We start from the raw sequence: 12723 nt of genomic DNA, 5'->3' as shown, positions 1-12723 counted from the left end.
CCTTTTTTTTTTGGTGAAGGTAATGCATCAATGCCTCGTTTGATGTCAATGGTTGCAGTTTTTTGTGAGGTCTTAGTGTGTCTGTCAGAGATTGTTGATGAAATTTTACTCTTCCCATGCTTCACTCTTCGCAATTGCTCACAAGTGTGCTGACTGCCAAAAAGCAACAACGTGAATAAGGCTTGACCGCAAAGTGAGGGATATTTCTGTCTGTTAAAAGAGGTCTGACAGAAGTCCAGTCAGGAGACATGATTAGATTTTGGAGTCGAATATCCAATTGGAACTCTATGCATTCCATTTGAAAACTGGCAGGTAATGCATTTGTATCAACTTAAAATGGTGTCACAACATAAAGTGATGATTTTTTTTGCAAAATTGAAACCGGTTTTCAAGTTCCTTTATCGAAAGAGAAAGCGTGGCCGCACATTCTTTGCTGTTCAGAGCACTGTGTGGGGCCAGGGCTGGGCTGCACTGCTGGCTGTGCGGAGCTGCGCATTGGGTATACCTGCTCTGGGTCCCAGAGAGAGCTCCAACACACAAAGTAAAGCAATACGGTGCCCAATTCTCTTGCAAAATGCCACTTTAGGATTCAGCATTCACCAAGCAAGAGCAAACCGAGCTTTTGTAACGGCTCACACGAATTACCCAAAGACGCCCTTTGAGACAGAAAGCACAAAGATTCATGGAGGCAACCAGCTTATTTTGGGTGGAGTTTCAAGCACACAGCCCAGCCCGGAGCACAGCCCCAGGTGCCCCTTTTCCACTTGTAATGCTACAGAAGTAGAGCACCTGCTGGGGCACAGAGCATCGTCCGGACAGTTTACACTGACAGAAGTAAAAAATCAGACTGGGGCAGAAAAAAAAAAAGAGAGAGAAGAATTATATTAAAATACTTTCAACTGAACTTTTCACCCTGTAGCATGAGCTCATTTCAGGACTCACACCGTGGGAGGTTTGGAAAAAAAAAAATTCAAACATCCTGGTTTGTGTTTTCAGTGCTACGGATTAAAAGCTGCAGAAATGCCTTCTCTACCACCATCCATCAACTCTGATACTGTGATAGAGAACCACAAACTCCTCAGAGTTGGAAGGGACCTCTGAGGGCCATCTGGACCAACTCCCCTGCAGCGCACAGGGACACCACAGCTGGCTCAGGTCTCCAGGGACAGAGCACCCAGCGCACCTCTGTGCAACCTGTGCCAGTGCCTCACCACCTCCCTGCAGAAGATTTTGTCTCTATATCCAACCTAAATCTCCTCTCTTGGAGCTCGCAAACATTTCCCTCTTGGAGCTGGAAACCATATTGACACTTTGGTCAGCTTTGGAGCAGAAAATGAGATGAGTAGATATAGATAGATAGATAGATAGATAGACAGATAGACAGACAGACACGGATAGATAACTCGATGTTTTTCTTCCTTGATTTATTATTTATTATAACCCCGCTGACCGATTGCAAGCCCGCACGCCCAGCACCGCCGCCAGCTCCAAACACCGCCCAGCCCGCCGGGCCGGCAGCGCAGCGCCCTTAAACCAACGAGACGCCACTTCCGCTCTTCTCAGCACATGCGCAGTACGACCAGGAGGACCCATTACCATAGAGTTGGAGGGCTGGCGGCACAGAGCAGTCCGAGCAAAGAGTCGCTACTTCCGGGTTGCCGAAGGCGTTAATGCCTGGAGGATGGCTTCGTATTACCGCAGGGACGGGCGGTACGGAGCGTCGTGCCGCTCCGGGACGGCTCTGTGGTGCTCTGCGGGACCGCGCGGGCCCCGGGGGGCCCAGAGCGCCCAGCGCGCTCCCAGAGCTCGTCTGACCCCTCACTGCCCCTAAAACCGCCGCCGCGGCCGTCCCGACTGCAGTTCCGCGCTCCGGTCACGCGGTGGCAGCAGAGACGGAGAAAAGAGCGGCGCGGGGCGTGGGTACCGCCAATGGGACCGGAGTGAGCCTCGGGGAACGGGGCGGGGCTTGGCTCTTCTCGAGTCAATGCGTCCGTTCAAACTGCGTTCGGACTCGTCTGCCCCTGAGCTGTGCCAAAGCGCTTGGCATTTGTCATTACTGAGCGCACAGGAGGTTCGACCAAAGCTGACGATACCCGGAAGGCAGAAGGATGAAGAAAAGCGTGGTGACGTCGCTGGCACGTAGCCAGGCCCGTAGCTGGAGAAGGGGGTTGTTCTGCCGGATGTGGATTGGGAATGGTTCTGTGCCACGTCCCCAAATCTGCCCTTCTTTGGCTCCGGTCGGGCCAGGAGCTGCTGCACGGTGCCACACGCCATGTGTATGCCGTAACCCCATGCTGCTCCCTGTGCACGGCGGTTGTGGAGGGCCGTGGTTGTGGAGGGCCGCGGACCCGAGACCGCCTTCAGCCGGACGACCAACTCCTGGCTTCTCCCTTGTACTTGGTACAACCTCTGTTTGTTCTGCACCTTTCACAAGCGTGTGACAGTACAGTGTTTGCTCTGATGCTCTCACAAGGCTGTTACAGCTGTGTCTCCTGTCTCCGGTTAGCTACAGGTCCATCTGTGAACCAGACAGAAAGAGGGCGAGAGTTCACAGTGTTACAGTTCTGTTATGGCGCTGTCACAGTCTGAGCCAGAAAGAAACATGTCACTTCCTTCACACGCCTACAAAGTATGGAGAGTGAGACGTAAATATGTGCATATACGTGCATACAGAGCGTCTGATCCTTCACCAACTTTAGTATAACTTCTTTTCACCCGCTGCGTATTCATATAGGTTTTACCTTTATAAATGTCCACAATCCATAAATGCATCAGGAAGCTCATGCAGACTGAGACGTGTTTGATCATTTTTCCAAATCATTTCACTGATCGGCTCTGCCACAAGCTCACATGAAGCGCAACGGTGCCCAAGCCCAGTGAAAAGTGTTGAAAAGCGGCAAGGGGCTGGAGATGGAGAAGGGTGAAAGAAGAGCCCGGGTGATGTTTGCACAAAGAACAAGGCAACAGAAGGTGAAGATGAACAGCATCCTCAGGTCTTCAAACTGTCAGAAGTTTTGAGATTGTTTCACTCCCTTCTTAAAGAGTGAATGTGCAGCGGGGTTCATACCAGCTGACCACAAAGATACCGAACCTATATTCATCAGGGGAAGAGAAGGGTTAGGATGAGCCTGGAAATTATCCACTAGTTGGTGTACCATCAAGTCCCGGGACAATTCTAGAAGCTACCACCAAAAAAACATCTTCCTCAAAAGGTAAAATTTCCTAATGATTTTTAAAGTAGAAGTTATTCTAAGAGAAAATCAGATACAGTTGCACATACAGCACACAGTCCAAATGCGCAAAAATGTCTGTGCAAACTGTGCAAAACAAAATGGTAACAAACTCGTGTACGCCTCAGAACAAAAACTGTACTGCCATGCTCTTGTGAAAAGTGCAGAACAAACACGTTGTGTGTAAGCACAATGGAGAAGTCAGGAGTTTGTCGTCTTGCTTAAGGCAGTCTCGGTTCTACCCCCCCTCTCCCCCCACAACCGCCATGCCATGGGAGAAGCATGACTGGTATGGCATGCACACCGTATATGACACCAGACACACTCCACGCCATCTGGAATCTGCTCCTGAGCCGATCGGAAGGACCCATCATATGGCGTAAAAGGCATTGCCAACTCCACAGTAGGATCGTAACCCTGGACTTCGGGAGAGCAGGACCTCTTCAAGGGCCTGCTTGGAGGTATCCCATGGACTAGAGCTTTGGAAGGCAAGTAGGCCCAAGAGAGCTGCTTGACACTTAAACACCGCTTCCTCCAAGCTCAAGATGGATGCACCCCTGAGAGCAAGAAACCAGGGAAAAGTGGCAGGAGATAAGCAAGGAGCTCATGGATAAACTCAAAGGGAACAGGAGCGTACACAGCACGTGGAAGAAGGGCATTTCTACTTGGAAAGAATATGCGAGCGTTGTCAGGGCCTGCAAGGATGCAACGAGGAAGGCTGAGGCACCCTTGGGATTAAATCCAGCAAAGGCGGTCGAGGATAACAACAAGGGCTTTTGTAAGAATGTTGGTAGTACAACTAAGACTAGAACAAATGTGAGTCTGCCACTGGATGTGGTGGGTGCCCTGGTAACAGGGGACAAAGAGAAGGCAGAGATACTGAATGCCTTCTTTGCTTCCGTCTTTGCTACTAAGATAGCACCTCCGAAATCCCAGGCCCTGGAGGTAAGAGAGAGAGTCTGGAGAATTAAAGACTTCCTCTTGCTTGAGGAGGATCTGAACAGGGAGCGTGCAGGCAAAATCAGCGCTCACAAATTCATGGGCCCTGTTGGGATGCACCCACGTGTGCTGAGAGAGCTGGTGGAGGTAATTGCTGAACTGCTCTCCATGATCTTTGAGAGGCCTTGGAGAACAGGAGAGCTGCCTGGACGCTGGAGGATAGCCAGCTTCGCACCAGTCATCTGAAAGGGCATGGCACCGGTGAGTGGGCAGTGAGATGGACTGAGAACTGGCTGATGACCACAGGAGATGATGAGGGGCCCGGGGCATCTTCCTCACGAGAAAAGGCTGAGGGACATAGGACTCTTCAGTCTGGAGACGAAACGCATGAGCGGGGGATCTCATAATTGTTTGGCCCACTGCGACGGGCCCTGCATCTGCTCCAAGCCATGAGACAGGCCCTGCGCCAGCTGCCGACTTCGTGACAGCCCATGTAGTTCAACCAGCGAACCCAACTGTGCCAGTATCCGTAGCCCTTACTAAAAAGACCAAAATTAGGCTGTGAAAATCAGCTCCCTTAGTAAGAAAGGAAATACGTTCTAACAGGGGGATAGAAGAAGAGGATGAGAATGAAGCCGGGCCATGACAAGAACAGCAGGAGGAAGAGGCAGAACTCATAAAGGAGACGAGAACCATTCGACTCCTGAGCACGAGTGAGCTGAGAGATATGTGAAAAGACTTCAGCTGTCATGCAGGGGAGCACTCTGACACTGGGAGAACGGGGCCACAAGCCTGGACTTAGTGGGCAGCAAAGGCAGGCATCTGGGATCCCTTTCACGGGAAGGGGGCATTGACAAAGCCCTTGGAAATGAGACACGAGCCCTCATCTTATGGAGGTGACTCTCGGTAAGGGCCGAGAGGGAAAGGAGTCCCTTCAAAGAAGATCTGGTATGTTACGCAGGCAAGCGGTCCACCGTGGGGAGAGGTGTGCCTGAGGGAACCAGCTCTTCTGGAGGTGATGCGTAATATTGAAAAAAGAGGGGAGATACAGATTGGCTGTTGGCAGGCAATTGTTGACTCTGAGGGTGGGGACGCACTGGAACAGATTGCCCAGGGCTGCCGCCATCTTGCTTGGCAGCCTGGGACTCATTCCGCCCCGGAGGTGGGCGTCACAGTGATGTCACAGTGGGGACCCGTGATGTCACAGTGGCGGCGGGGAGCAGCCATTGTGACCCGCGGAGCTGGGGGCAGAGCAAAGGCTGCCGGGCTCAGAGCGTGCGTCAGTGCAGCCTGGTGAGGTGCAGAGAGAGCAGGGACTCTCCAAGTGCTCACCGTCGATGCGCAACATGTCCGATAGAAAGCGGAAGGCCCCCGACTCCGGGGAGCGAGGTGAGAGCAAAGGATCCCTGTGCGCAGCTCCCCGCCGCCGGGCACAGGGGTGCTGGGGGTCTGCCAGCGGCTGAGAGGGAAGGAAGGGGCAGGCAGGGGCGCCCCAGCTGCCGCTGGGCACAGCCCCTCTGCTCCTCAGCAAGTGGCCCAGCGTGGGCTGTGGCTGCCCGCTGCCACCGTTGGGCCTGCAGTGCCCCCTCCTCCAGCGTCGCCCCTCGGCCAGCACTGCAAGCAAAGAGCACGGCCCTGGGGACCGCCCTCAGGGACACCTGGCCCCGCAAGGTGCTCACTGCTGCTCGCCTTTGCTCTCTCCTCTCCAGTGTGCATGCTGTGTCGCCGGGCGGATGTCGACCCGAACATCTGCGGCCGCACCTTTGCCGAGAGTGACCTTTGCGTGCATGAGTTCTGCTTGGTGAGTTCCAACCCTCAAGGGCTCCTGCCAGCTTCCTGCCAGGGATGCTCCCTTCCTCTCTGTCCTAACGAGATCCTGCTCTGCTCTTTCCTCTCCCACAGCTTTTTGCCAACATATTCTTTGAAGAAAGCGACCCCTGGGAGGAAACTCTGGGCCTCCCCATTGGTACCATCAGGTGCAGAATCAAGCAGGCGGACCAGAAGGTGAGGCCGTGAATGGAGCGGTGAGCTTTGTGCCAGGAGAGGCTCACGCCAGCTTAGTCTGCACCCCAAGAAAGCAATGGCAGCCCCTCCAGCGGGCTCCAGGGCAAAGTCCTGCCATAGCAGACGAGCCTTCTCTGCCAGGCGGCTCTGCAGAGTGGGACCCAGCAGCTTCCGCAGCCTGTGCCCTGCCCAGAGGTGTGGGGCCGGCCGTGAAGGCCCTGAGCCTGCTGCTGATCGGGGCTGCCCTGTTCTTTTCAGCAATGCTTTGTCTGTGGCGAGAGAGGAGCCGCCATCAGCTGTGCAGAGAGAGGCTGTGCACGCAGCTTCCACCTGCCCTGCGCCGTGGATGGCGAATGTGTCACCCAGTTCTTTGGGCAGCACAGGTAAGGGCTGTCAGCAGCAGCCAAGCCAGGGAGGAACCCGCAGCGACAGCTGCCAGCAGCCTGCCAGAGCCGGGGCCTGGGGCTCCTGCCTGCTGCTCTGCCCTCCTCGCAGTGCTTCTCACTGTGCCCATCACTTGCGTCTTCCCCCAGGTCCTTCTGCTGCGAGCACCGCCCGCGACAGGCAGCGGAGGCAGCTCCATCCCAAGGCACCGACTGCGTCATCTGCCTGGAGCCCCTGGAGGACAGCACGTCCTACCAGACCCTGAGGTGCCCAGCGTGCAAGCACACCTGGTTCCACCGCCGCTGCATCCAGGTAGGAGCCCTCCCCTCACCCTGCGGCCACGGCCGGCGCTCAGCAGCACCAGGCCCCACTCACGCTCACGCTGCTTCTGCTTCTCCTGCAGGGGCAGGCCATGAACGCCGGCACCATGTGCTTCCAGTGCCCCATCTGTCAAGACACGGAGCAATTCCGTGCAGAAATGTCCACTCTGGGGATCCAAATCCCAGTGAGGTTGGTGTCCTTCTCCCCAGCTCTGCAGATGGGAAGGCGCGAGCGTCGGGCCTGCCCAGGGACTGTTCCTGCAGGCCTGGCCCTTTGCTGTCTCACCAGCATAGGCCTCAGCTTCACGGAGAAGCTGGAAATGGGGTTGCCTTGGATGGACAGGGATACCCTGGATCACACATGGCAGGGAACCGGGGGCTCACTGCATTCCCTCCCTTCTCTTGTAGGAGACCATCTTGGTGGGATGACAACACCTACCCATCGCTTCTACAGAGGCACGGGCGCTGCGACGTCAGCAAGTGCCTTTACCCAGGAGGCAGGGAGCAGGAAGAGGTGGATGGGTGAGTTACCTCAGCAGCCCTCTGGGCTTCTGCAGGGGATCTCAGCCTCGACACCGGATGGGGAACCAGGGCTGAGCACCGCAGATGTGCCGGCCACTGCCTGGCTTGGCTCGCTTTGTCCTCACGGCCACAACCCGTTTGCTTCCCCAGGCCCTGGCAGCTGCTCCTCTGCAGCTCCTGTGCTGCAGAAGGGACCCACCGACGATGCTCCTACCTGAGCAACAGAGTTAACAGCTGGGAGTGTGACAGCTGTGCTGGCATGGGCACCGGTAAGACGCAAACAGTTGTGGTTCCCTAGGCAGGCGCCGGGCAACGCCTGGCAGTGGCTGCTGCTCAGGGCGGTCCTGCCAGGCTCTCTCTGCCCCAGGAAGGAGGGCAGCCCGTTCCGACTCAAGGCTGCAGCTTCATCCCAATGACCTTTCTGCTTTCCTTTACAGCCTCCAGCAGCAACACGGAGCGCGCCGGACCCAGCACCAACATGGAGCGCGCCGGCCCCAGTACTTCCAGCCAAGGGGCTCTGGAGCCTCCCCGTGGCTCCCAGGGACCGGAGAACATCAGCTCCGGCCCCAGCAGCCAGGCAGCATCGGGCCCCTCACATAGATCCCAGCTGCCTGAGAACAGCCACCTGCCCAGTGAGCCCAGGACACGGCAGAGGGCAATTCGCCCATGCCTCTCTGAGGATCAGGAGGCATCTCTGCGGCGCCGAGGACACCGCGGGAGCGGCCGTACAACAGCCCCGCGCACCAACAGCAGCTCCCGCAGGTCCACCCAACAGAGGGCATCGCGGCCCTCCAGCGATTCCCCGGTGGCTGCACCCAGAAGGAGTCCCAGGCACCAGGGGACGGGCCGGGCACGAAGCCGCTCCCCGCTTCAAGATCGGGCCTCACGTTCCCAGAGCCGGCCCAGAAGAAGCCGTGGCAGCAGACAAACGCCACGCCAAGCTGCACAGAGCAGCACGCTCTGCTCAGCCACCCCAGTGACATCGAGGCCCTCGAGGGGTTCCCCGCTGCCGGGACACAGAAGACCCTCCAGGCAGCAAGGGAGGGCCCGCACATGAAGCCCTTCCGCAGCGGGATGTCAGGCTGCGACTTCCCACACAGACCCGAGCACGCCGCGGCAGCCGGTCCAGACAGCGGCGGCCAGCCTGGGCACAAAGCTGCTCCCAGGTCCATCTGCAGAACCACAATCCCCACAGCCAGACCGTCGGTCTGCACAGGAGCAGCCGGGTGCCAATGACACCTGCTCAACTTGGTCAACATCAGCCAAGACAACAAATCCCACGCTCATTTACATCAGCTTGCTCAACTTGGTCAACATCAGCCAAGACAATAAATCCCACACTCATCCACATCAGCTGCATTCTTCTCGTCTTTTCCTGGGGTGGGCAGAGTTCAGACCTCGACTGCAGGGTTGTCTTCTCCCCAGCAGAATGGCTTAGGTTGGAGGGGCCCTTAAATATCGTCCAGTTCTAATCCCCTTGCCGTGAGCATGTTCGTGCACCACCAGATCAGGGTGCCCAGGATCCCATCCAACCTGGCCTCAAATGACTCCAGCAATGGGGCATCCAGAACCCCTCAGGGCGGAACCTCGCTCTTCCAATGCCTCGCCACTCACTGACCAAACAGTTTCTTTCTAACACCTCATCTCTCTCTATCCTCTTTTAGTTTAATGCCATTCCCCCTTGTCCTATCACTATCAGACCGCATGAAAAACTCAGTCCTCCTCCAGCTTGGCAGGAGCCTTAAAAGTACCAGAAGGCTGCAACGAGGTCTCCCCAAAGCCTTCTGTTTTGAAAGCTAAATGAACCCAATTCCCTCAACCTGCCTTCTTAGGTGAGGTGCTCCAGTCCTTGTCTCATCTTCGTGGCCCTCCTCTGGACCCCCTCCCACCGCTCCACATCCCTCCTGTGCTTGGCACCCCAGGCTTGGGCGCAGTACTCCAGATGGGGCCTCGCAAGGGCACAGTAGAGAGGGACAATCACCGCCCTGCCCTGCTGGACACCTTTCTCAGGCCTTCCGGGCTGCAGGCACGCACTGCTGGCTCATGTCCAGCTTTTTGGCCATTACGACCCCCAGGTCCTTCTCCACAGGGCTTCTGTCTATGTGTTCTCCTCCCAGTCTCTACCTGTATCTGCGACTGCCTCAACCCAATTGCAACACCTTGCACTTGGCCTTGTTAAGCCTCACGAGATGCTCACGTGCCCTCTATTTCAGCGTGTGTCCAGGTCCCTCTGGATAGCGCCTCTGCCTTCTATTGTGCCAACCGCACCACTCAGCTTGGTGTCATCAGCTGAGGGTACACTCAATCCCGCTGTCTATGTCCTTGATAAAAGTGTTCAAGAGCACCAGTCCCAAGACGGACCCCTGGGTGCCTGGCCTCCACCTGGACACAGAGCCGCTGACAGCAACCCTCTGGCCACAACCGTCCAAACAATCTATATCCACCTATCTGTCCAACACTCAAATGCACATCTCTTCACTTTAGACATTAGGAGGTGCTGTGGGACCGCGTCAGAGGCCTTGCACCAGTCCAGGCAGAAGACATCAGTTGCCCTTCCTTTGTCCATCAGTGCCATCACTCCATCACCAAAGGCCTCCACATGGGTCACGCACAACCGCCCTTGGTGAAGCCGTGCTGGCTGTCTTAGATCACCTCCTCATCTCGCGTGTGCCTTAACATCTCCTCCAGGAGGATCCACTCCGTCATGTTCCCGGGCCCAGAGATGAGGCACAGCGGCCTGTAGGCCCAGCTGGGTTCTGGCCCAGCCCCAGTGAGGCACGAGGTCTAAAATCAGGATGGATCAAGGCTCTGCTGGCAGGGCAGCCCAATTCTGGGGGTGTTTCATGGCTTGGGGTCGCCACTGTTCTGTATTGCTAATTCATAAGTAGCAAACCGTTTCAATTTTTAATATTTTTAAAACATTGGGGGAAAAAAAAGGAGAGAAACAAAACGTAAAACTGGTGGGATATTTGACCTTTTTTTTTTGGTGAAGGTAATGCATCAATGCCTCGTTTGATGTCAATGGTTGCAGTTTTTTGTGAGGTCTTAGTGTGTCTGTCAGAGATTGTTGATGAAATTTTACTCTTCCCATGCTTCACTCTTCGCAATTGCTCACAAGTGTGCTGACTGCCAAAAAGCAACAACGTGAATAAGGCTTGACCGCAAAGTGAGGGATATTTCTGTCTGTTAAAAGAGGTCTGACAGAAGTCCAGTCAGGAGACATGATTAGATTTTGGAGTCGAATATCCAATTGGAACTCTATGCATTCCATTTGAAAACTGGCAGGTAATGCATTTGTATCAACTTAAAATGGTGTCACAACATAAAGTGATGATTTTTTTTGCAAAATTGAAACCGGTTTTCAAGTTCCTTTATCGAAAGAGAAAGCGTGGCCGCACATTCTTTGCTGTTCAGAGCACTGTGTGGGGCCAGGGCTGGGCTGCACTGCTGGCTGTGCGGAGCTGCGCATTGGGTATACCTGCTCTGGGTCCCAGAGAGAGCTCCAACACACAAAGTAAAGCAATACGGTGCCCAATTCTCTTGCAAAATGCCACTTTAGGATTCAGCATTCACCAAGCAAGAGCAAACCGAGCTTTTGTAACGGCTCACACGAATTACCCAAAGACGCCCTTTGAGACAGAAAGCACAAAGATTCATGGAGGCAACCAGCTTATTTTGGGTGGAGTTTCAAGCACACAGCCCAGCCCGGAGCACAGCCCCAGGTGCCCCTTTTCCACTTGTAATGCTACAGAAGTAGAGCACCTGCTGGGGCACAGAGCATCGTCCGGACAGTTTACACTGACAGAAGTAAAAAATCAGACTGGGGCAGAAAAAAAAAAAGAGAGAGAAGAATTATATTAAAATACTTTCAACTGAACTTTTCACCCTGTAGCATGAGCTCATTTCAGGACTCACACCGTGGGAGGTTTGGAAAAAAAAAAATTCAAACATCCTGGTTTGTGTTTTCAGTGCTACGGATTAAAAGCTGCAGAAATGCCTTCTCTACCACCATCCATCAACTCTGATACTGTGATAGAGAACCACAAACTCCTCAGAGTTGGAAGGGACCTCTGAGGGCCATCTGGACCAACTCCCCTGCAGCGCACAGGGACACCACAGCTGGCTCAGGTCTCCAGGGACAGAGCACCCAGCGCACCTCTGTGCAACCTGTGCCAGTGCCTCACCACCTCCCTGCAGAAGATTTTGTCTCTATATCCAACCTAAATCTCCTCTCTTGGAGCTCGCAAACATTTCCCTCTTGGAGCTGGAAACCATATTGACACTTTGGTCAGCTTTGGAGCAGAAAATGAGATGAGATATAAGATAGATAGATAGATAGATAGATAGACAGATAGACAGACAGACACGGATAGATAACTCGATGTTTTTCTTCCTTGATTTATTATTTATTATAACCCCGCTGACCGATTGCAAGCCCGCACGCCCAGCACCGCCGCCAGCTCCAAACACCGCCCAGCCCGCCGGGCCGGCAGCGCAGCGCCCTTAAACCAACGAGACGCCACTTCCGCTCTTCTCAGCACATGCGCAGTACGACCAGGAGGACCCATTACCATAGAGTTGGAGGGCTGGCGGCACAGAGCAGTCCGAGCAAAGAGTCGCTACTTCCGGGTTGCCGAAGGCGTTAATGCCTGGAGGATGGCTTCGTATTACCGCAGGGACGGGCGGTACGGAGCGTCGTGCCGCTCCGGGACGGCTCTGTGGTGCTCTGCGGGACCGCGCGGGCCCCGGGGGGCCCAGAGCGCCCAGCGCGCTCCCAGAGCTCGTCTGACCCCTCACTGCCCCTAAAACCGCCGCCGCGGCCGTCCCGACTGCAGTTCCGCGCTCCGGTCACGCGGTGGCAGCAGAGACGGAGAAAAGAGCGGCGCGGGGCGTGGGTACCGCCAATGGGACCGGAGTGAGCCTCGGGGAACGGGGCGGGGCTTGGCTCTTCTCGAGTCAATGCGTCCGTTCAAACTGCGTTCGGACTCGTCTGCCCCTGAGCTGTGCCAAAGCGCTTGGCATTTGTCATTACTGAGCGCACAGGAGGTTCGACCAAAGCTGACGATACCCGGAAGGCAGAAGGATGAAGAAAAGCGTGGTGACGTCGCTGGCACGTAGCCAGGCCCGTAGCTGGAGAAGGGGGTTGTTCTGCCGGATGTGGATTGGGAATGGTTCTGTGCCACGTCCCCAAATCTGCCCTTCTTTGGCTCCGGTCGGGCCAGGAGCTGCTGCACGGTGCCACACGCCGTGTGTATGCCGTAACCCCATGCTGCTCCCTGTGCACGGCGGTTGTGGAGGGCCGTGGTTGTGGAGGGCCGCGGACC

The 12723-nt window shown here is 55.4% G+C and overlaps 1 protein-coding gene across 3 annotated transcripts; it reads left to right on the top strand.

Annotated features, from left to right (window-relative positions):
* The first annotated feature begins 2298 nt into the window (after positions 1-2298).
* LOC146542468 (E3 ubiquitin-protein ligase PHF7-like) lies at positions 2299-8742 on the top strand. 3 transcript variants are annotated; one of them, XM_085211758.1, is made up of 9 exons: positions 2299-5558; positions 5879-5970; positions 6072-6173; positions 6432-6556; positions 6707-6869; positions 6961-7067; positions 7286-7399; positions 7550-7668; positions 7837-8742. In XM_085211758.1, exons 1-9 carry the CDS (start codon positions 5507-5509, stop codon positions 8454-8456), a joined length of 1494 nt encoding a protein of 497 aa, XP_085067884.1. In that variant the 5' UTR covers positions 2299-5506; the 3' UTR covers positions 8457-8742. The 3 variants fall into 3 exon arrangements, with proteins under 3 accessions (XP_085067884.1, XP_085067885.1, XP_085067886.1); XM_085211759.1 differs by having other exon boundaries at positions 2300-5075; XM_085211760.1 differs by having other exon boundaries at positions 2300-5184.
* Positions 8743-12723: the final 3981 nt, after the last annotated feature.

The sequence above is a fragment of the Meleagris gallopavo genome, chromosome 30, assembly GCF_905368555.1.
Source record: "Meleagris gallopavo chromosome 30, MGAL_WU_HG_1.1, whole genome shotgun sequence".
Lineage (NCBI taxonomy): Eukaryota > Metazoa > Chordata > Aves > Galliformes > Phasianidae > Meleagris > Meleagris gallopavo.
Note: the sequence above shows the minus strand (reverse complement) of the source record. Positions and strands in the feature narration are given on the sequence as shown.

What these genes read in the sequence shown, in the direction of transcription:
- LOC146542468 (XM_085211758.1), top strand. Translation starts at nt 5,507, where the DNA reads ATGCGCAACATGTCCGATAGAAAGCGGAAGGCCCCCGACTCCGGGGAG. An exon ending in TCAAGCAGGCGGACCAGAAG is followed by an intron (nt 6,174 to 6,431) that starts GTGAGGCCGTGA and finishes TGTTCTTTTCAG; the next exon opens with CAATGCTTTGTCTGTGGCGA. An exon ending in TCCACCGCCGCTGCATCCAG is followed by an intron (nt 6,870 to 6,960) that starts GTAGGAGCCCTC and finishes CTTCTCCTGCAG; the next exon opens with GGGCAGGCCATGAACGCCGG.